This window comes from Trachurus japonicus, chromosome 15 (assembly GCF_045865225.1).
Source record: "Trachurus japonicus isolate A0001 chromosome 15, Traja_1.0".
Taxonomy (NCBI): domain Eukaryota; kingdom Metazoa; phylum Chordata; class Actinopteri; order Carangiformes; family Carangidae; genus Trachurus; species Trachurus japonicus.
The window spans coordinates 31,901,846-31,921,963 of record NC_140921.1 but is presented as its reverse complement, the minus strand read 5'-3'; the positions used below and the strand labels follow the sequence as shown (position 1 = coordinate 31,921,963).

Below are 20,118 nucleotides of genomic sequence, written 5' to 3'. Positions count from 1 at the left end.
TGTCTTGGCTGACAGCTCATTGAACATGTACAAGGCTGTGAGTGCTGTCAAAACACAGTAGACTCTCACTGTCATCTCCTGCTTCTCCAGCTGAGCATGTGAGCCCAACATACAGGAGCTGGATTTCTACTTTGAAGTCTGAAAAAAAGAAATCGACATCCTAATTTAGCCAAATTTGCATTCTTAACATCATCACAATATGGCAGGTATCATTCACACAGAGAGAACAAGCCTGAGACAAGTACATAATTCACTTGAAACCTGAAGTCTCTTGCCAGTAGCCCTGCTGTAGGCTTCTCTTCCAAGGACAAAATCTAAATAGAGTAGGAAAGAATTCCCTAGCTAGCTCAGCATCAAAAGTATCTGCATTCAGCAAAGATGAGGACGATCACATCCTATCTGGACACAAGGTTCACGAGTGTAAAATAACAGATTCAGTTGTGTTTCTTTCACCTATTGTAAAGTGTGACTTCAGATATGAAACCAGTGAAAATGTGAAGTTCATGCAGCGTCTGTTTCATTGTTGATTTCTACTGCATCAGCACCATCTAGTGGACATAGCACACACAGTCAGAGCCTCACACATGAGTGCACATCCACACAAAGACTTTGTGGGTAAATGAAGCACGAAACACACAATGTTCAAGGATTAAAGGAGTTTATTGCCATAATTGGTGTTTTTCTAAAACAAAGCTTCAGCATTAACAATCATTATCTGATCAGCAGCACTTCACTGACACTGGCTCAGGTTTAAACTGTGTACTTTAACTCTCTAACAACACTACTACTGCAGAAACATCACATGGCTCCTCTGTCACAACACAGAGGATCAGATTGTCGTTCTCTGTGAAATACAAAGCTTATATGTGTTTCATTGCACAAATTAAAAATAATAATAAAAAAAGGTTATAAAAATGTTTGATGAGTTAAGTTTGATGTGCTGTTTAATACTATTTCACAGTAATGTGTGTGTGTGTGTGTGTGTGTTTTTTAGAAAGACATAAATTCAGTTAAAATACGACAAGCTGAGTGATATACAATGCTGATTTTCTTTTCTTTCTCTGCATGCCATGGAACGTGGGAGGAGGCCAGCGAACATGTAAGACCAGGGAGAACATGCAAAGTCTGCCTGGGAATCAAACCCAGAACCTTCTTGCTGAAAGGTGATAGTGCGAACCACTGTCTCGCCATGCCACTCTTTCATGTTTTCGAAAAATAACATGCAAAATCTCTTTCCAATTATTAAATTTGAAAAAATATATATTTCAAGACAAAAATGTGAATTTCACTTTCTAACTTTAGATTAGTCAAATGATGGTTTGCATCCATTGTCAAGCAGGTTGTTGGATTATGGTGGGACATCCTGCTGCAGGTGTTTAACTTCAGCTGGAGGTCTCTTCAGTTTCATCAGCAAGGATCAAATTAAATCATGCTGTGGATAATTTGATAGGACCCAATCAGTAGAGCCCTTCTTCACCAAGTTCTAGCTCCAATCAGTAAAAATTATCAGTGTTCTCACCTCTCTTCCCTCATGTATCCTATCTTCAGATTGTATTTGTAATCAATAATACTATCAGAGCAACTTAAACTGGATCCCTCCTAATGTCTTTTGATGTTATTTTCTTTAGTTTTAATTGGTATTAATGTCCTCAGTTTCCTTCGGTCTCGTGTGTATCCTCCGTCAGTGTGGGGCATCGATCCTCTGTGTGAAGTGTTCCCCGGCATATAGGCCATAGTGCAGGGTGTCTTTCTGGACTGCAGCCCAGGACATCTGGCGGCTGGAGAAGCGGGCTGCCCAGCGGCCCTGAGGGTCCACCGTCACCACCCCACCCAGCCCATCCACTCTAGACTTCATGTAGGCCAAGCCCAAGTCACTGGCTTCCTCTGCTGAGTGACCTGAGAACACAAGATGAAATGTCCATCAAGATGTCAGACACTCAGTCAGTGCTCTCTTAAAGGGATAGTTCAACATTTTGGCAAATTGGCCCCAGAGTTGTTTTTCGAGGCAAATGCAGAGACTGCTTGCCGAAAAACTGCCCCCGACGGGAACGCGCATCAGCAGTTTTGCATGAATTTACCTCAAAAACAACTCTGTCTGGTAACGTTCTGTTATTATCTCATAGCGTGGTGAATGTGAAGGTCACAACTTGTCCACCAGAGCGTTTTGGAGTTGTTGGATTGTGTATTTGATGAGTTTGATGAGGGAAACCAAGAAATTCCATAAGCCTCTGAGCAGCTCACGGCTCTGCTCCACCATTCTAAAAATTGCTTGCACCAACAATTAAAGGTACTCCTAAAACTATAGGGATTATAGCAATAGGCAAATTTGTCAAAATGTTGAACTATCCCTTTAAGTCCGCTGTTCTGTAGAACAGCAGTAGACTGAATTAGTGAAAATCCCAGTGGCTGCTACCAAGTCTGGTAGTTGATGCTGAGTTTTTTTTACTGGGACTCTGCATGTTGTAGATACAGACTTGGAACAGATGTGTGTGCATTACCTTGCTCCATGTGGAACAGGATGAGTCTCGCCAGTGTAACTTTCATGATGGCCTCTCCGTGGCCTGTAGTTGATACTGCTCCAACGTTGTTGTCAGCATAACCCCCGCCCCCTAACACACAAAACATCAATACAATCCCACACCCACACAAGCAATTAAAACACTCAGTGGCTACAGAAAAACAATTAAAAAAAACAAAAAAAAAAACCTCTGCAGAGCTGAGTGGAGCTGCAGAGCCTGGAAATTATTCTCACAACTCTCCACAAGTGACAACATTCCCATTCCACACTGGACCCATAGTTAATACAAAGATACTGATTAGTTAGTGCAGCTTTAAGAACTTGCAGCAGCATTTTACTTATGAATACAAATATAATCTGTTACTCTCTGGTTCTTGTTTGCAGGATTCAAGATTCACTAGTGCGGGGATGCGATTACATCCATGTAACTAGATGGTAGAGTAATGCTTTGTGTTAATATTCTCTTGACACACAATAAGCATTGACAGAATTAAACAAACATTTTTTTTTTTAAATCCCAACCACCACTACCACCCCTAGTGGGTGACCTTTTTTTCCCCCCTTTCTCATTAATTTTTTACTTACCTTCCTTTTTTTTTCATTTTAAGAAAAATGACAAATAATCAGGTGTCAGTAACATACAAACCCTCAACATCACAAACATACAGTAAGAGAGGACAGAAAACAAAACAAACAAACAAACAAACAAACACGGACACTTTATTGCACAGATAACAGTTTTATTTCAATGACAGGAAAATAAAAATAAATTTCAATATTAGATCATCTCTAGGCAACTTATGCCTTTAATGAACAGTTTTGGGGAAGACAAATTGACATTATTCTCCGACAAAAAAGTATCTAAAGAGATTCTGTTTAGAAGAGAGGCTGTAAATAAAGATGCAGTTTTGAAGCTCATAACTGTTCAATCAGCAGCGCCTTAGCAGTGTCCAACTACTCCACATAACTCCTAATCCAAAAATGGGCAAAGAGAAGAGCACATGGAGCTACAACTAACGAGCATGTCAGGCTGTAAACAAGGTTTTGCTGTGAAGATGGACATGTCAACATGACAGTCTTATCAGTCATTACTCCTAGTAACAGATTAGACAAAATCCACTCACTGCTGTTCACTAGACCTGATAGAACTACTAAGACCATTTAGACCCTGTTGAACCAAGACATACTGATCCTCTCAAATTACACGTTGTGCTTCTGGCTATGTTCCTCAGTCACATTAGATTATTAGTATAAACCAGTCGGTGCTGAGGCCCTGACATAATTATGAACTGGTCAGTGTTATACTGCAAGTGTTGAACATTGCAATTTGTGCCAAGACAGTTTGTTGTGAGAAAACTCAGTCAATTATCAACTAAGTGACCTTTGTTTACTGACTAACCACACACATTCCTCCTGGTCACAGGCCAACATACTGGAGGAACTACAAGTCAATCTTTAAGGGACTTTCAACTTTTTGGTTGGAGAGGAATTGGTCGTCCCCAAAAGCTTTCATGAAAAGGTATAAAATGTCCAGCTGTGTGTGTGAAGACTGACCTATGCAGGGGGTGTCTCCCACCCGTCCCTCCATTTTGTTCAGCATTCCTCCGGTGGAGGTCGCACAGGCGATGTTTCCTTCACTGTCGACCGCCACAGCTCCGACTGTGCCCATCTTCCCCCTACACAACAAAACAGCAGAATGAGGTTTGAATTAGAAAAACTGTTTTACACAGAAACCTTGTTATTAAGGTGTATGAAAGACGAGCAAGAAATCTCTGGGGGTCCCAGGTCCTCTCTGAAACAGATCTAAAAAAAAGTTTGTATTTTGCTCTTTTTTTTTTTTTTTTTTTTTTTTGTTCATGGTATGTTTATTGAAGGTTTTTTTCTTATTTTTTACACATACATAAATAAAAGATAGAAGATCGGACAATGAGGGATCCATTATCCATTTACAAGAATGACGACAGCACATACATACAAAAAAGAGGAAGAGAAAAAAAAAAAAAAAAGAAATAAGAAAAATAATAATAAAAAAAAAAAAAGAAATAATAATAATAATAAAATAAATAGATGAATAAAAGGAGGGGATTCAGGGGGGGTCTCACATATCTACATCAAAGCACATGTACCGGGGCAGTTACATGACAAAGTTCACAGTCACAGGTAACAAAATAGATGTACAGTAAACTTATACGGTATCTGGAGGTTGTAAAACAAGGCTCTCTACATGCAAAAGAAATGGCTGCCAGATTTCATTAAATTTAGATACAGAACCTCTCTTTAAGTGTCGAATCTTTTCGAGTTTTGAAAACATTAATATATCTCTAATCCACAATGAATGTGATGGCGGGTGTTGTGATTTCCAGTGTCTCAAAATTAGACGCCTAGCAATCAAACAGAGAAAAGCAGCAAAATCAGATTGGGGTTTTGATAACTTAGTGGAATATGATAAAACACCAAATAGGGCCATGAGTGGACATGGCTCCAAAGTTTTTTGAAATACATCAGAGAGAGTAGAGAATATAGAAACCCAGAATGTATGCAAGGATGAACATGTCCAAAACATATGAATAAGAGTACCACAATGTTGTCGACATTTATCACACAGTGGGTCAATGTTACAATAGATACGGGATAGTCTGGACTTAGTCCAATATACACGATGTAGAAGCTTGCATTGAATAACCCCATGTCTGGCACACACAGAAGATGAATGGACACGTAAGAGGATAGATTCCCATAAGTCTGACAAATCTACATTCAGATCCTGGGACCAAATAGTTACAAGTGTTTGGTCAGATGGAGAGCAAAGAGAGAGAACTGCATCATAGAGAGTAGATATTAATCCCTTCATTGCCGTGGGAGCCTTAAGAATTGTATCGATAGGTGTATCTGCTGGAGTATGTGGAAAATCTTGATACCTCTTTCTGTAAAAGTCTCTTACTTGAAGGTATCTAAATAGATGAGAATTCGGAAGATGAAATCTCTCAGCTAATTGCTGAAATGAAGCAAAGACACCTTCAACAAACAAGTTCCTCACTGTACGTATGCCATTCTGAAACCACAAATCAAAGGCTTTGTCTTGCATTGAAGGGGGGAATATAGGGTTTTTACAAATTGGCATGCATAGTGGTGGTATCTGAACTCCAATATTTTTACAAAACTGTCTCCATATACGCAGAGTAGAGTTTACAAGTATATTGCTGCCAGATTCGAGCCTACCAGACACAGGGAAGGAAGCAATAAGTGCAGAGAGAGAGGCTGGAGCGCAGGATGAGGACTCCATCAGACACCAAGCAGGGGAATCATCATCTGCCCGCATCCAGTGCAGGATTGGTTGCATGTTGGCAGCCCAGTAGTAGTATAAAAAGTTGGGTAGTGCCATGCCGCCATCTTTTTTTGGTTTCTGTAGGACATTTTTACGCAGTCGGGGAACCTTTTTGTCCCATATAAACTCCAAAATGGCCGTGTCTAATTTGTGAAAAAATGACTTTGGAATAAATAAAGGAATACACTGGAAAAAATAAAGAAATTTGGGAAGTACTTTCATCTTAACTGAATTGATTCTACCCGCTAAAGAAAGAGGCAATGACGACCAACGGTGAAGATCATCTTTGACACGTGTGAATAAAGTTTCAAAATTAGATTTAAAAAGTTTGTCAAATTTATCTGCAACTGCTACCCCTAGGTAGGTAAAACCTTTCTTTGACACTTTAAAGGGAAGTGTTGCAAGTAGATTTAGATTTGTGGCTGCAGCTTTATTGACAGGAAAAACCTCACTTTTGTCAAAGTTAAGTTTGTAACCAGAAATCTTTCCGAAACATTCTAAAGTTTTTAGTATATGTGGAACAGACTCAGATGGCTTGGAAATGAATAAAAGAAGATCATCTGCGTAGATACCTTCTGAACATTTCCATATCTAGTAATTCCTTTAAACCCTGGAAGACTACGTAGAGCAATGGCCAACGGTTCAATAGCTGCAGCGAAGAGAAGAGGAGAAAGAGGACATCCCTGTCTGGTCCCTCTATGAAGAGGGAAGTAGGCAGAAATGTCATTGTTAGTGCGAACTGAGGATAAGGGTGATGAATAGAGAAGCCGTGTCCAAGATAAAAAGCCTTGGCCAAATCCGAATTTAGAGAGGGTGGTGAAAAGGAATTCCCATTCGACTCTATCAAAAGCTTTCTCGGCGTCCAGGGAGACTACTACCTCTGGACACCGAGATACCTTATTATCATATATTATGTTGAAAAGACGCCTGACATTGAAAAAAGAATGCCGGTTTTTAATAAACCCAGTTTGGTCAGAATGTATGACTGATGGAAGGACAGACTCTAACCTATGTGCAAGAACTTTGGCAAGCACCTTAACATCAGCATTTAACAGTGAAATAGGGCGGTAGGATGAGCATTGGAGTGGGTCCTTATTTTTTTTTAATATTAAAGAAATAGAGGCTTGCCGGAGAGAAGGGGGGAGAATACCAGATATTAGAGACTCATTGAACATATTTAGCAACAGAGGCGCAATTTTTGTAGAGAATTTCTTAAAAAACTCTATGGGAAGGCCATCAGGACCTGGGCTTTTCCCAGACTGCATAGAACTGATAGCCTTAATGAGCTCATCTGCAGTGAGCGCTTTATCCAGATTTTCCTTTTGGTTTGTAGAAATTTGGGGCATATTAATTTGATTAAAAAAAGAATCAAAAGTTTGTGGGTCATTGTTCTGTTCAGATCTATACAATAAACTAAAAAAATCTCTAAAGTGGCTATTAATCTCCTGGGGATCCGTAGTCACGCCAGATGATGTGGCTAATTTGGAAATAAGGTTGTTTGTGCTCACTTGTCTTAACTGGTAAGCCAATAATTTAGAGGGTCTTTCCCCAGATTCATATATTGTGTGTCTTAGCTGTAATAGCTTAGATTCAGCTTGCTCTGTTGCCAATGTGTCAAATTCAGATTTGAGAATAAGTAGCTTTTTGTATAAATCTGAAGAAGGGGGAGAAGCGTAATCATCCTCCAACTTTGTTATTGATGTGAGTAATTGAGACTGGCGTTCCCTACGTTGCTTACCCTGAGATCCAGAAAAGGCTATAATTTGGCCCCTAATGTAAGCCTTGAAAGTCTCCCAAATCAAAGAAGCAGATACCCCTGGGGTAACATTGGTGCTTACAAAAAGGTCTATTTCAGATGATATATAATTGATAAATGCTTCATCTGAGAGTAGTAATGGGTTGAAACGCCATGGACAGCGAGAATTTGGCTTATCTGGGAAGGAGAGCTCAAGAGTCACAGGGGCATGGTCAGAGATAACGATAGCATTGTAGGAAACTGCACGTACTTGGGGAAGTAATTTGTCATCTAACAGGAAAAAATCTATACGTGAAAAGGTGTGATGAACTGGGGAAAAGAAAGAAAATTTTTTACTTTGGGGATATAAGAATCTCCATGGGTCGGAAACGCCATATTCTTCCATAAAAGACTTAATTACATTGGACGAATTTGAACTACGTGCAGGCTTTGTGGAAGATCGATCAAGAGCTGGGTCTAAGCAGCAGTTGAAATCCCCACCTAGTATAAGGTAATGGGATTCAAGGTCAGGAATTGCTGAAAACAATTTTCGAAAAAAGCCGTGATCATCCCAGTTGGGCCCATATATATTAGCAAGAACTAGTGGTGTGTTATATAATTTACCCGAAATGAAAATATAACGCCCATTTGGGTCCGCTACAGTGTGAGATACTTTAAATGGAATGGCCTTATGAATTAATATGGCCGTTCCTCGAGATTTACATGTAAAGGTGGAGTGATACAACTGTCCAACCCAACTCCTTCTTAATTTGTTGTGCTCAGAAGGTCTCAAATGCGTTTCTTGCAGAAAAGCTACCATTGTGTTTAAGCTACGCAAGTGATTTAGGACTTTGTTAATTTTGACGGACGAATTTAACCCCTTGACATTCCAGCTCACAAAAGAGAGTGACCCTGCTCTGCTCATACTGCTACTTGGCCTATTCATGAACTAGGGATTGAGATAAGGTACTGCGTAAGAACCCTGAAGACATAAGCTCTGCAGATAGGTAGATAGATGGAGACCATAGGGGAGAGGGAGGGGAGAAGAAAAAAGGAGAAAACAAAACAAAACAAAACAAAAAAAAACACAAAACAACAGCTCCAAAAAAAAAACGAGCTGTATTCAAAAGCACCAGTGTACCTTCCAGAAACTCCTCGAAAAGAAGCATTTTTCCAGTTGCTTCAAACAGGACCATGTGATATTAATGATAAACGTAACTACACAAGAACACTTGAAATTGAAAATGTCATTCAAACTATACATTTGAGCAAAGGTGCAGTAAAAGGCTGCACAACAGAATAGAATGAAATACAGAAGGGAATCGGGGGAGAGCAGATTAATGAGAACATATTGCCAACATCCCCTCTTCCCTTACACTTCTCTTAATACAGATTAATTTATAAAATTGACTTGAAATTGAAAAAACAAAAAACACAACAGAGTAGTATACAGTAGAAATGTTGCATAACAGAGGCCAAAACCCTCCAATATTCTCCCTTTTCACTCATGACTTAATAGTAAGTCTACCGCCAGTATTCAAAATAAGGGCTAAGAAATAGAGTGGCCATAGAGTGGTGTAATGTTACCTACGGAGGAGAGTCCGCATCCACACAGTTTACCGGTGACGCACCGTTGCCGGGGGCGGCAGATTCATCTGGAGAAGATGCAGAGTGATGTTGAACGAAACGTTCAGCTGTAGACGGATCCTCAAAGCGGTGCCGCTCCCCGTTTAGCAGGGTTATCCTCAGATGGCCGGGTTGAAAATATCCGTAGTCTTTAAATGCGCCGTTACCGCGCAGGAGCCGCTTGACTCCCGCGAAGGCTTCACGCTTTTTCATCTGGGCGACCGTGAGGTCTGGGAAGATGTGAACTCTTTTCCCCTCATGTTGCAGAGCGTCACCGAGTGCCCTGGCTTTCTGAATGATAGCGACCCTGTCTCGGTAGTAGTGCAGCCGGATGATTATGGGCCGTGGAACCTCTCCGGTTTTCGGTTTGGGACGCAGCGATCTGTGTGCCCGGTCAATCACTGGCAGAGAGTCCAGGTGCAGAGTCTCATGTAGCCACTTAGCCATGGAAGTAGCAGCCTGACTCCCCTCCATGTCCTCTCTCAGGCCGATTATTCTCACATTATTCCGTCTGGACCTGCTTTCCAGATCTTCACACTTAGCTTTCAGAGAAGACACTTCCTGGCTCAGGTCGTTAACAGTCGACTGCAAATCTCTGACAGAATCCCCGCAGAAAGTGGCGGTGTTTTCGAGGTCGTCAAGCCGAGTCGCGTGGGAGTCCGCTGTAGCACGGAGGGCGTTAGCAGAGGAAGCTAGCTCAGCTCGTACCGATGATATTTCGCTTCTTAGGGATCCCGCCACCGAGTCGATTTTCCCGAATAGGTCGTCCTTCAATAGGTTCAGCTGGTCGGTAAAAGTTGCTACGCTCAGTGGGGTGTCCATCTTGACTAGATGCTGATCGAGTGTAGGTTGGTCGCCATCAAGGCCTCCTTTGGCTCGGGTGTTAGGCATGGTTGCAGACGTCGGATATACACAGTGTAGGGAGAATAAGCGGGTAGCCTAAGTTAAATATAAACACTAATTAACTACTCTAACAAAATTTATGAGGTGTTCGTTGTAAAATATCAATCTAGTCTCACATGTCCGCGGAGCTATCTTCACTCACGTCTGAACAGCTCCATGACCGGAACCGGAACGTATTTTGCTCTTTTGCTGAGAGCACAGCTGTAAACATCTGGGACTCACAGCGGAGACAATGAATTCCAATGATGACCCCCAAGACCACAGTAAAAACCTGTCAAAACATTTATACATGCCTCTCAAAATACTCTCTCTTGTTTTTTTTTAAAAACCAGACAGCAATGCTTCAACGGGAACTGTTCAGTGACTGGTCAGCGATTTCTCTTTTCCATCTCCTTAAAATGATGCAGGAGAGACTAAGAAGGTGTAAACACATTTCTACCAGCATCATGCTTCTCTGTCACCACTGAGAGAGGCTACAAGGACGTGACTTAGGGGAGCGAGGAGCTGCCTTAGCCAAATGGAAAGCATCCATCCATCCATTAGCTTTACCAACTTATCCTGAGGGAGGGTAGGAGGCTAGGAGGCTGGAGCAGATCCCAGCTGACACTGGGCAGGAGGAGGGGTTCACCCTAGACAGGGCTGATTCAGACTCGCAGCAAACCTGCATGTTTAATGTTTGGACTGTGGGAGGAATCCAGGTACCAGGAAAGCACCTTATGAGTATTTGGAACTCTCTGATCATCAGTGTTGGGAGGAACGCATTACAAAAGTAACGCTATTCCAGTAATGTATTACTATTTGCTGTAACACAGTGATATAACGCATTACTAATACAATTTCAGTAATATTTTACCCGTTACAATCTAAGTAATGCATGTTACTACGCATTTTCATAAAAATGTGTGCAAACGTATCAGTTGCGGGGACTATGACTGTGTCTGAATTGAATAGCCTACGTTTGAAAAGGAGGTTAATCAGCCCAGCATTACAGACAGTAGCAGAGTACATGATAGAAAGTTTCTCACATTTACAAAATGAACACAAAATGAAAGGAAAACATAATTCCTACCATCTACCATACAGGTCATTTTGGAGCTGCTGGCTGATTTGAAGCCACTCACACAAATGAGTTAGTTAAAGTTGTGGCAAAAGTTCTTTCTAGGGCTGTCAGAGTTAACGCATTAATCGCGATGAGATTAATTAAAAAAATTAACGCGATTAAATTTTTTAATCGCGGTTAATCGCGGCCCATTTTGTCCTCTGTCTGCTGGACTGGAGGACTGGAGTGTGGGACCTCCAGTCCAGTAGGTGGCGGTAAGCCACCTTCAAGTTGTTTGCTACACAAATATACACAGTCTAACATATATCCACAGCTCCATCCATTGATTTTTTGATGGCTTTGTTGTCAACAAATGCACATGGCCAGGCAGAGACGTAGCAAAGTAAAGGGCAATTTCCACTGGATGCAATTCGTTTCAATTCTGTGTGAGTTTCATGCATCATGTGTTATGATTAGGTAGGCCTACTAGGTCTGGTCTAAAAGTTGTTTGTCTAGAGATTATAACACTTTGGAGTGTTGAAAGTCCAAAGCGCCATATATAATATTTTTAATAGAGATTAATCGCGAGTTAACTATGGAAAAAATGCGATTAATCGCGATTTAAAAAATTAATCGTTTGACAGCCCTAGTTCTTTCATCTCTGCATTTCCTCCCAACTGGGTCACTCCAGCTGCTGTAACAGTGTGTTTTATGTGTCTCCCTCGGTGTGCTCCTCTCCTCCCTCTACCTGACTGCTCAGCTCAGCTCGGCACCTGGGACTGAGACCTCACCTCTACATTCAGCCCGTCTCTGATCCCCTCTGGCCCGGGCTTTTAAATCAGAGTGTGGCCTGAGCCCTCCGGTCCAATGAATGAGTCACGTTTCTTCTTTACTGTAGATCAACAAGATGTTTATCAATTTTGCTTCTTTCTATTCATTTAGCGAATTAAAATTTAATTCTGCGTTTGTGGCCATCTAACTCTTCTTCTACACTCTCCATGGCGGATGCGATGACAACGCGCTTAACTGTCATCTGCTGTCATTTAGGCAGTTACTCTACATCACCTGCCACTGAACGTATAATCAGCCGCAATGAATGCATTTTAGAATGTCTAGTCATATTTCTTAAGTAATTTTGGTGAAAGTAACTAATAATATGCAATGTATTATATTTTGGATGTAACTTGCCCTGCTAATCATAGACTATGCATAAACACCAGAGAACTGGATTATGGAGCAGGAGTGTCTAACGGACAGTGTATTTTCTTAGGGTAGGCTTCATTATTGAAACCGATGCTAATAAGCATGAAATAAATCCATGTCTCACATTTGGGACTCCACAGGGTTGGCATCTGGGGCCAAGTTCTTTTTCCAGCGCATACGAGAGTACTCAGTGATGAGGGACTCCATTGGGACCGTAGGGACACCCATGGCTGAGGCAAACTGATTGGCACCCTCTGCAGTCAGACAGGCATGACTGGTCTGAAACAGAGATCGAAGAGATCACACCTATGACACAGCGAATCTATAAACTCTTACAAGTCTTAAAAGAACAGTATGTAAGAAATCAAAAGCAAATAGTCATAAAATCCTCCTAATATGTCAGGAATAATGTTGTTGATATAACATAATGATCTCACCGACAACAATAGTACAGCCAGAATTTTTTTTGCAGGACCGCAAATCATGTTTATGTTTTGAATTTACGTATTGGCATGTGTCGCCACCCAGCGCTCTCTTCCAATCACAGTGTCTGTGGCGTTTCAGACTCCGGGTTTCCAGTTAAGCTTCCACTGAGCTGTAGCTACGGCTGGGAGATAAAACGAGATCGCAAAAAAAAAGAAGATTGTTTTCTATTATTGGTTATTATGATCATATTTCCTTGATATCACACGGTAGAAATAAGCGGCTTGTCGCTCTGCCGTTTGATACATAGCTTGCTGTAGTGAGCATATAGCCTAGTTAGTTTGAGCTGCTGCTAACGCTAAAGGGAAGAATTACAAAGTGAAAGTTAGAAAGAGGGAGGAAACGTGGCGAAATGGAGCCGATGGTAATTGAAGTGATGGTGAACATGTGGAGCGGTTCATGAGATGAGTCCGGCCCGGTCAGGTCGCCTGTCTCCGGTCGTCAAGTTTTATGATCCGACGTCAGAAAGTGGAGGAGAAACGGAGCGGCTCGTGACGTTTATTCTGCGGTAAGACGTCTCATATGTTGGCTCATCTACGGCGTTAAGAACACGCACTAATGGCACTTTTCCACTAGCGTGGTGCGGCACGGCAGGTCCCGCTTTTTTAGCTTTTCCCACTAGCCCTAGTACCTGGTACCAGGTACTACTTTTAGTACCTCCTCGGCCCTGGTTCCAAGCGAGCCGAAGCGATACTAAAACATGACGTCAGCCAACTGCCTTCCACTGATTGGACAGAGTGTCGTCACTGGAAGAGTGCGAGCGCTACGTCCGACTAGAGCACTGGAAAAGAGAGTAACGACACGCATTGGTTCAATGGAAGCGCCTCCTGATGGTGAAATATGGGTATTGCAAAAGCGCCCAAGAACTGACATCTCTGCATTGTTGGTGAATGAGCAAGTGTGGTATTTTCAATAATTTAAGGACATTTATAGCCTGACAAGCCAGACTATATCATTAACATGTCTAGTCTGGCAACGACCGGTAGACCTCGGCTCAATCCAGGGGGCGGGATGAAGGCTGTCTTTCAAACTGCCTCTGCACGCAATAGGGTAGCGCTACGACCAATCAGAGCAAAGAGCAGGGTGACGTTAGCCTGACAAGCCAATTAAAATGTATGTCGTCATCGCATTAAGCCCGCCCAACGACTCTCTAAACAGATAGAGCGCTGTGATTGGTGAACACAATCGGTGTTCGAGACTCAAAAAGTTCCTATGGCTCGTTTCTAGACCGACATACGGAGCAAATAGATTTGCTGCCGCTAGGGTGCGTCTAGATTTCTAGGCTAGGTCATTTATAGATCACCCACGTTAATAGCATCATTGAGGATCCTTTACAGATAAACATTAACACATAGGCGAGTAAAAAAAAAACACAAAAAAAAAAACAGTTGTCTACATTAATGTTTCAATCTACATTTTGTAATCTGATATGACCAAGACACCTAAAAACAAAAACACGGCCGTTTTCATCAATTTACAAGCAAGTGGGCAACACACATACATTGGAGTGAATGGGTTTTCTGGGCGCTTTTGCAATACCCATATCCTGCCACTTGGGGCGCAAAACTCTTACCACGGGAGTCAATGGTGGTGTCGTTACTCTCTCTTCCAGTGCTCTACGTCCGACATGACAATCAACCCGGAAATTTCAAAAACAGAGCGGCAACAGCGCCAGCTGATCTGTATCGAGACTGTTGTTGTTCCTTCACCTGAGTTAAATGTTGCTGTGTGTAAACCCACACTGTGGTCCGTAATCGAGGTGCAGGCGAGTGAGTTTGGAGCTGATGAAAGGATCGAAAAAAGAGAGATGGACAATGCAGCCTCGGAATCGCCCCGCTACAACCCCGCCCCCCCTGAGGAGGTACTAGAAGAACTCAGCTGTAGTGGAAAAGCACCTTTACGAGCCGTGCCGTGACTGTGTACTGTGTTGGAAAAGCGCCATAAGGCTCCTGTAGATGCTGGGTTACACTGTGTGTGTGTGTGTCAGCACTGCGTCGACACACAGCGTCGGAGCGGTGAAATGTAACAATAACTTGCAGATGATCACCTGAGTGACGTGAACTCCGCTCGTAGTTACTGTGAGTCAGAGCAATAACACAGTGAGGTTGTTGATGAATAATCAGCTTTTTACTCTGCTTTGAGACTTTGAGACTGACTGTGAGTGAGCAGAGCGGAGGTTAGCACGCCGCTGTCTGGCAACCTGGAGTCTGGTGGGTAGGGGAGGGGGGACAACGTGCTGCTGTGTTTTGAATTTGACTGCAGCAACAATTTTGGCCTGTTCGCGTGTTTCGAGGTCAATGTGCAAACTATAGACTATGCTTCCTCCTTTATTTGTTCAAGATAAATGATGATGACGATGCATTATTTTTCTTTCTTGGGACAATACAGTATGTCTCATGTTTACTCTGAAACATGCAAACACTGTTGGTATTGGTAAAGTTGTGAAACCCACCCTATCGCTTTTGTTACAATCTTTAAATGTTGCAGCTACAGAGTCTAAGTGTGTACCTTTGTCTTCATACTGTCCACACACACAAACACACCTTGTCCATGACCAGTCTTGCTAGCTGAACAGGGTTAGCTATGTTGCGTACAGCAGACACTGCACCACTTCCCAGTGTTTTTCCGTCCATCACGATGGCATCCATCTCCACCTCTCCTTTAACATTCAGCACGGATCCACACCCTGAAAAAAAAAAAGACAGAATATAACTTGAGTTCTTGACTCTGGAAACAAAAAGAAAAATCTGTTTATAGAAGTGCCATTTGGTCAAAGTGGTTCTTTTAAGATGTGATTTACACTTTTCACAGCAACCTGTGAACCGGTTTTGACAAAAGCCTGGCCCAGCTAGTTAACCCTTTAAGGGACTATTTCTATTCATTAATGGCGCTCTTTTATGTCCCGTTTTGGAGGCTGTGAGCTTCTACTTCTTTCCAAGCACGTAAACAAACTTTTACAACAAATCTCATTAGTTTAACTTTGCCCGACAGCCAGAGTATTGTTTGTTACACTAAACGTCAAAAGCAAGAGCTTTTTCATATTTTGTAACTGACTTTTATAATTTCTTGATGAGAATTTCTTTAACTTTTAAAAATATGTCCACAGATCATTTAGCCTTCTAAGTAAATGACCTCAATGTACTGCATATGAATGTTCATGGTGGTGGTCGGAGGGGCCGTTTGGCTTCTGCCCCAGGGCAGCTGTGGCTACAGACGTAGCTTACCACCACCGGTGTGAATGTGGTATGAATGAATAATGGTTACTGTACGCGCTTTGGGAAAAGCGCTATATAAATGTAATCCATTATTATAAGCTACAAGTACAACAAACTGTGTCTGTTTTTTAAATTTAATTTAATAAAAGCCGTAATTATGTTCTGTGTTAGGATTTGCTTTTGTTTGTTTTCCCGTTCATCCTCTCTGCTTGTTTGTCAGATTTGTTTTCCTTCCCTGTGGTCCCAGGCTGGGCGGGGCCGACACACTTCTGGCTCCTGCTTCCACCTTCACTCACCTGCAGCTCATTCAAGGCAGTCAACGCCATAGATACAGTATATATAAGAAGACTAGATGACTCACCCACCGCTGCTGCCCAATGACAAAGCGTAGCCAGTACGGCGGCCATCGCGGGACGGGCAACTCTCTCCCTCAGAGCATTAAGCCTATGGTGCATGTTCTGCTATAATGAACATAACTTGCTCAGTTTTTGTCCGATTTCAAAACGGTTTGATTTTTCACAGAGTTATGAATCGTTTTTTTAATGAAGATGACTGGATCACCATCTACTGCACTGTAACTGCAGCCAGAGTCAGAGCAATTTGCCCGTTCAAATATGGCCGACTGTGAGCTACGCATGCGTGTAGTCCGATCTACCCCCTTGGTCAACGCTCCCACCTGCACAGCTCATCCACTCCCCGCCAGCTCGTGGTTGACCATCCCGTGGTAACACCTTGGTTCACTATTGCCTCCTGCTCCGCCCAGCCTTGTGTTCCAGCTCCACATCTCCCTGTCAGCCTGTGTCATTAAAATCTTTTACCTGCTATCTGCCTCTGTGTGTGCATTATGGGTCCAGCTTTCTGCCTTTGTGTAACACACTGTGATTCATTCATTGACCCAACCAAATCAAATCAAATCAAATCAAACCAAAAACACATTAAACAAGACTGATGTTTACCAGGTCAAAATTATAACACATTTTCCTTGTGGTCATGTGCACCCTAAACCAAACAGAAATATACCATATACGTAAGATTGCCCCTGTGTATAGATAAAGTAAGGTAATAACATACACTTGTGTTTTCACATTACCTGCATTGAAGGAAGGATTATTCTCCAACTGGGACACAGCCTCTACCACCGCATCCATGCTGCTGCCCCCTCCCTGGAGGATGGCATACCCTGCTCGGACTGCTGAGCACACCCCTGAAGTGGATTTTTCTGACCGCTCTTTTGGGATATGCCCTGCCCCCCCATGGACCACCACCACTGGAAACATGTCAATCACCTGAGAAGGAACTGAGGAGAAATACAATGTAAAAACTCATTTTGAATTTGAAGACTTTCAAAAACATTTTTTTAGCACCGTGCATTCCTGCTCCATCCTTCATTATGCTTAGGCCTATAGCTGACTTGACTGGTGACCAGGTGCAGGTGGGAACAACGGGTGGAGATGATGAGGCTGATGAGGAGGTGCCCACACGGAAAGAACCTATATATAATAGGTTCATGAGGATATATGTGCATATATGAAACCTATATGCAGTTTATCTGTGCATATATGGTGCATATATACGCATATATGCAAGATATACATACACAGTATATATATAGCATATACGTATACTGTATATGAAAACGGCCAACTTTATGTATGTCACATATAGTCAAACCTATATTAAACCTATAGGTTCGAATTCCCTCCGGATCACCCCCTGCAATTTGATTGGCCACCCTGTGTGACCCCCCCCAATGGTCATTGACTTGTGGCAATGTCAATCACTGTGTAAAGCTCTTCTGCTATGTTCACTGTACAGAGCTACAAGTACTAACTTCTGACTAAGGCTCTTAATCAACTTAGTACAGCAAACATTCCAGTGTTCTGTCTAGTAAATAAAGAAAATTGTGTAAGATTGTTATTGTTCTCAATTTCGCCATTTGAGTATTTCTTGTTCCGGTTATTCTGCATACATTGACTGACTGTTACACAAAACACTGAGATGTTTATTGTACAGAGTTGAGCTCTAACAACTGGCTAAGAGTATAAGATATTTCTGTCCACTGTGAGAATTTTTTATGTCACTTATTCTGCTTACGCTGGGTTCACACCGGACGCCGAAGTGGAGCGGCTGCAGAAATCGCGCGCGAGCCACGGCCCTCCTGTTCACCGGACGCCTATTTCTCCGCGCCGGTCGACAAGTGCTTCCGCCCCTCAGCTGTGTGTGTGTGTGTAGGTGTGTGAGTGTGTTCATCTCTTGCGCTCTGTTTAGATTAATAAACACAAACGTACACACTTTGAACTCTGGTATTTGTCAATCTCGGTATTTTATTTTGAAAATTACTTTTATTTAGAAAATTGACCGGATTCTCTCGTGTTTCTTTGTGTGAGTTCCTGCCAAGATTGACGCGATCGCTCACGGCTCGCACACAAAATAGACCAGATGCCGAAATGATCGCTGCACGGTGCGAGCCGGCCACGGAGGATCGCGGCGCTTCGCGTCTGGTCTAAACTACACTATCGACGGTTAACAAGGGCGCCGAAAGGAGGCGGGCTCCGTTCCGAGGCTATTCGCGGCGCTTCGACGTCCGGTGTGAACCGGGCGTTAGACTTCTTACAAGATAGAGTTGATTATTGATTGACTAATTTTAATATTGACAAGTGGAAAATGAAAACAGCATAGGCATCTTCCTTACAATGTCAAAGATTCAATGTGGCCAATAAAAGCAAGATGAAGACATACTGTAAACAGTGTGTAACTGTAGAATATAAATATTCAAGACAGTGATCAGTGGCAGCCTTCATTCTTGTTACTTTTGGATGCCTCCCTCAAATTCACCGTTGTTACCCCCCTGTGCCCTCCACCAGAAAATACTCTAGATCCGCCCCTGCTCCGGATCTAGCGGCGACTTCTGTACCATCCAATGCTGGCTGTTAGTTCATGCTCTGCTCAATCTCTAACACTCGTCTCACAACTACCGAAATCAAACCATCAACAAATGAACACGTTTAGCCTACTGCAGCCTAACATCCGGTCGGACGCTACAGTAGCCTATCTAAACATTTGACCTTTAAAATAATGCGTTTCGCTTCACTTGTAGCAAACACCTAATGGTTTAAAAACATTTGTTCATGTGAAGTGGAGAATCTAAACAGAACGTACCGAGGCGCCCACAGGTTGGTGGGCTAACTCTTGATAAAACCTGAGACGACGTCGTGTTTATTATCTACAAAACCGTTCACTTGTCAGAGTTCTTACTGCACCACCATACTGAATCTGAACATTGACCTATTTACAAGCAGCCCAGCCGCACGCGCAGACTACATGAGGCTACTCGCTTTATTTAATTGTGTTATAAAGACATCGAGAGCATAAACCAGCAGGTCAGTAAAATTGGAGATGCACAAATTCTACCAGTTGTACAGTGAATCAAGCGAGGGGGATATGAGGTGCATGTCTTACCAAAATATCACCGAGGAGACATGAGGGTCTGCAAGGCAATAGCCTACTTCCGGACTTGGACACTGTCAAAATAAATGGAGCCAAACAGCTCATAATTCGTCTCCTTCATACAATGTCTGAAGATAAGATATTATAAACCCCGTTCTAAACGCAAGAACGCGTTTAATACGCGCGTGACGACGCCTGGTGACGACGGCGCTGGAGAACGTCTGGTGACAAAAAAAAAAAAAAACGTCTGGTGACGTTTTGTCACAGGTCCGCCCTGTGCGAATATAATTGACGTGGGAATAGCCAATCAGAGGACGAGGCTGCTTGATTATGACAAGGAAAAAATAGCCAAAATAAAATCATAATCACAATTATTTTTAATCAATATTGAAGTCACATTTATCTAACACATGTTCTAAAGAGCATTGAGTCTGCGTTACAGCTATTCCCATGATAGTAGGCTACACAAAAGGATTACTGTAAAGATAGCATGGGATACGCTTATATGTTGAAATAAAATTTATTATAGGATCCCTTTAATTAACTACCAGGGCTATAAACGGCTTAGCCTACTTGAAGTGAGACATAATGTATGTAAAGTTTCCTAAGGAATTGGGGTAAATA

The 20,118-nt window shown here is 42.3% G+C and overlaps 1 protein-coding gene across 2 annotated transcripts; it reads right to left on the bottom strand.

The window, feature by feature from the left end:
* Nucleotides 1-641: 641 nt before the first annotated feature.
* asrgl1 (asparaginase and isoaspartyl peptidase 1) lies at nucleotides 642-19,729 on the bottom strand. Of its 2 annotated transcripts, none has more exons than XM_085800982.1 (7): nucleotides 19,507-19,729; nucleotides 17,138-17,344; nucleotides 15,376-15,518; nucleotides 12,474-12,628; nucleotides 4,073-4,194; nucleotides 2,499-2,609; nucleotides 642-1,896 (listed from the first exon to the last, which is right to left on the bottom strand). In XM_085800982.1, the coding sequence occupies exons 2-7, from the start codon at nucleotides 17,322-17,324 to the stop codon at nucleotides 1,682-1,684; spliced, it is 933 nt and encodes a 310-aa protein (XP_085657108.1). In that variant the 5' UTR covers nucleotides 17,325-17,344; nucleotides 19,507-19,729; the 3' UTR covers nucleotides 642-1,681. The 2 variants fall into 2 exon arrangements, with proteins under 2 accessions (XP_085657108.1, XP_085657107.1); XM_085800981.1 differs by having other exon boundaries at nucleotides 17,138-17,333; nucleotides 19,507-19,692.
* Between the last annotated feature and the right edge of the window lie 389 nt (nucleotides 19,730-20,118).

Bases quoted from the DNA above. Each gene is read 5' to 3' on its own strand.
- asrgl1 (XM_085800981.1), bottom strand. From the start codon at position 19,599: ATGAGCTGTTTGGCTCCATTTATTTTGACAGTGTCCAAGTCCGGAAGT. The intron at 17,334-19,506 runs GTAAGACATGCA...GTTCCTTCTCAG, and splicing joins GTCTCCTCGGTGATATTTTG to GTGATTGACATGTTTCCAGT. The intron at 15,519-17,137 runs GTAATGTGAAAA...TTTTTTTTTCAG, and splicing joins TAATCCTTCCTTCAATGCAG to GGTGTGGATCCGTGCTGAAT.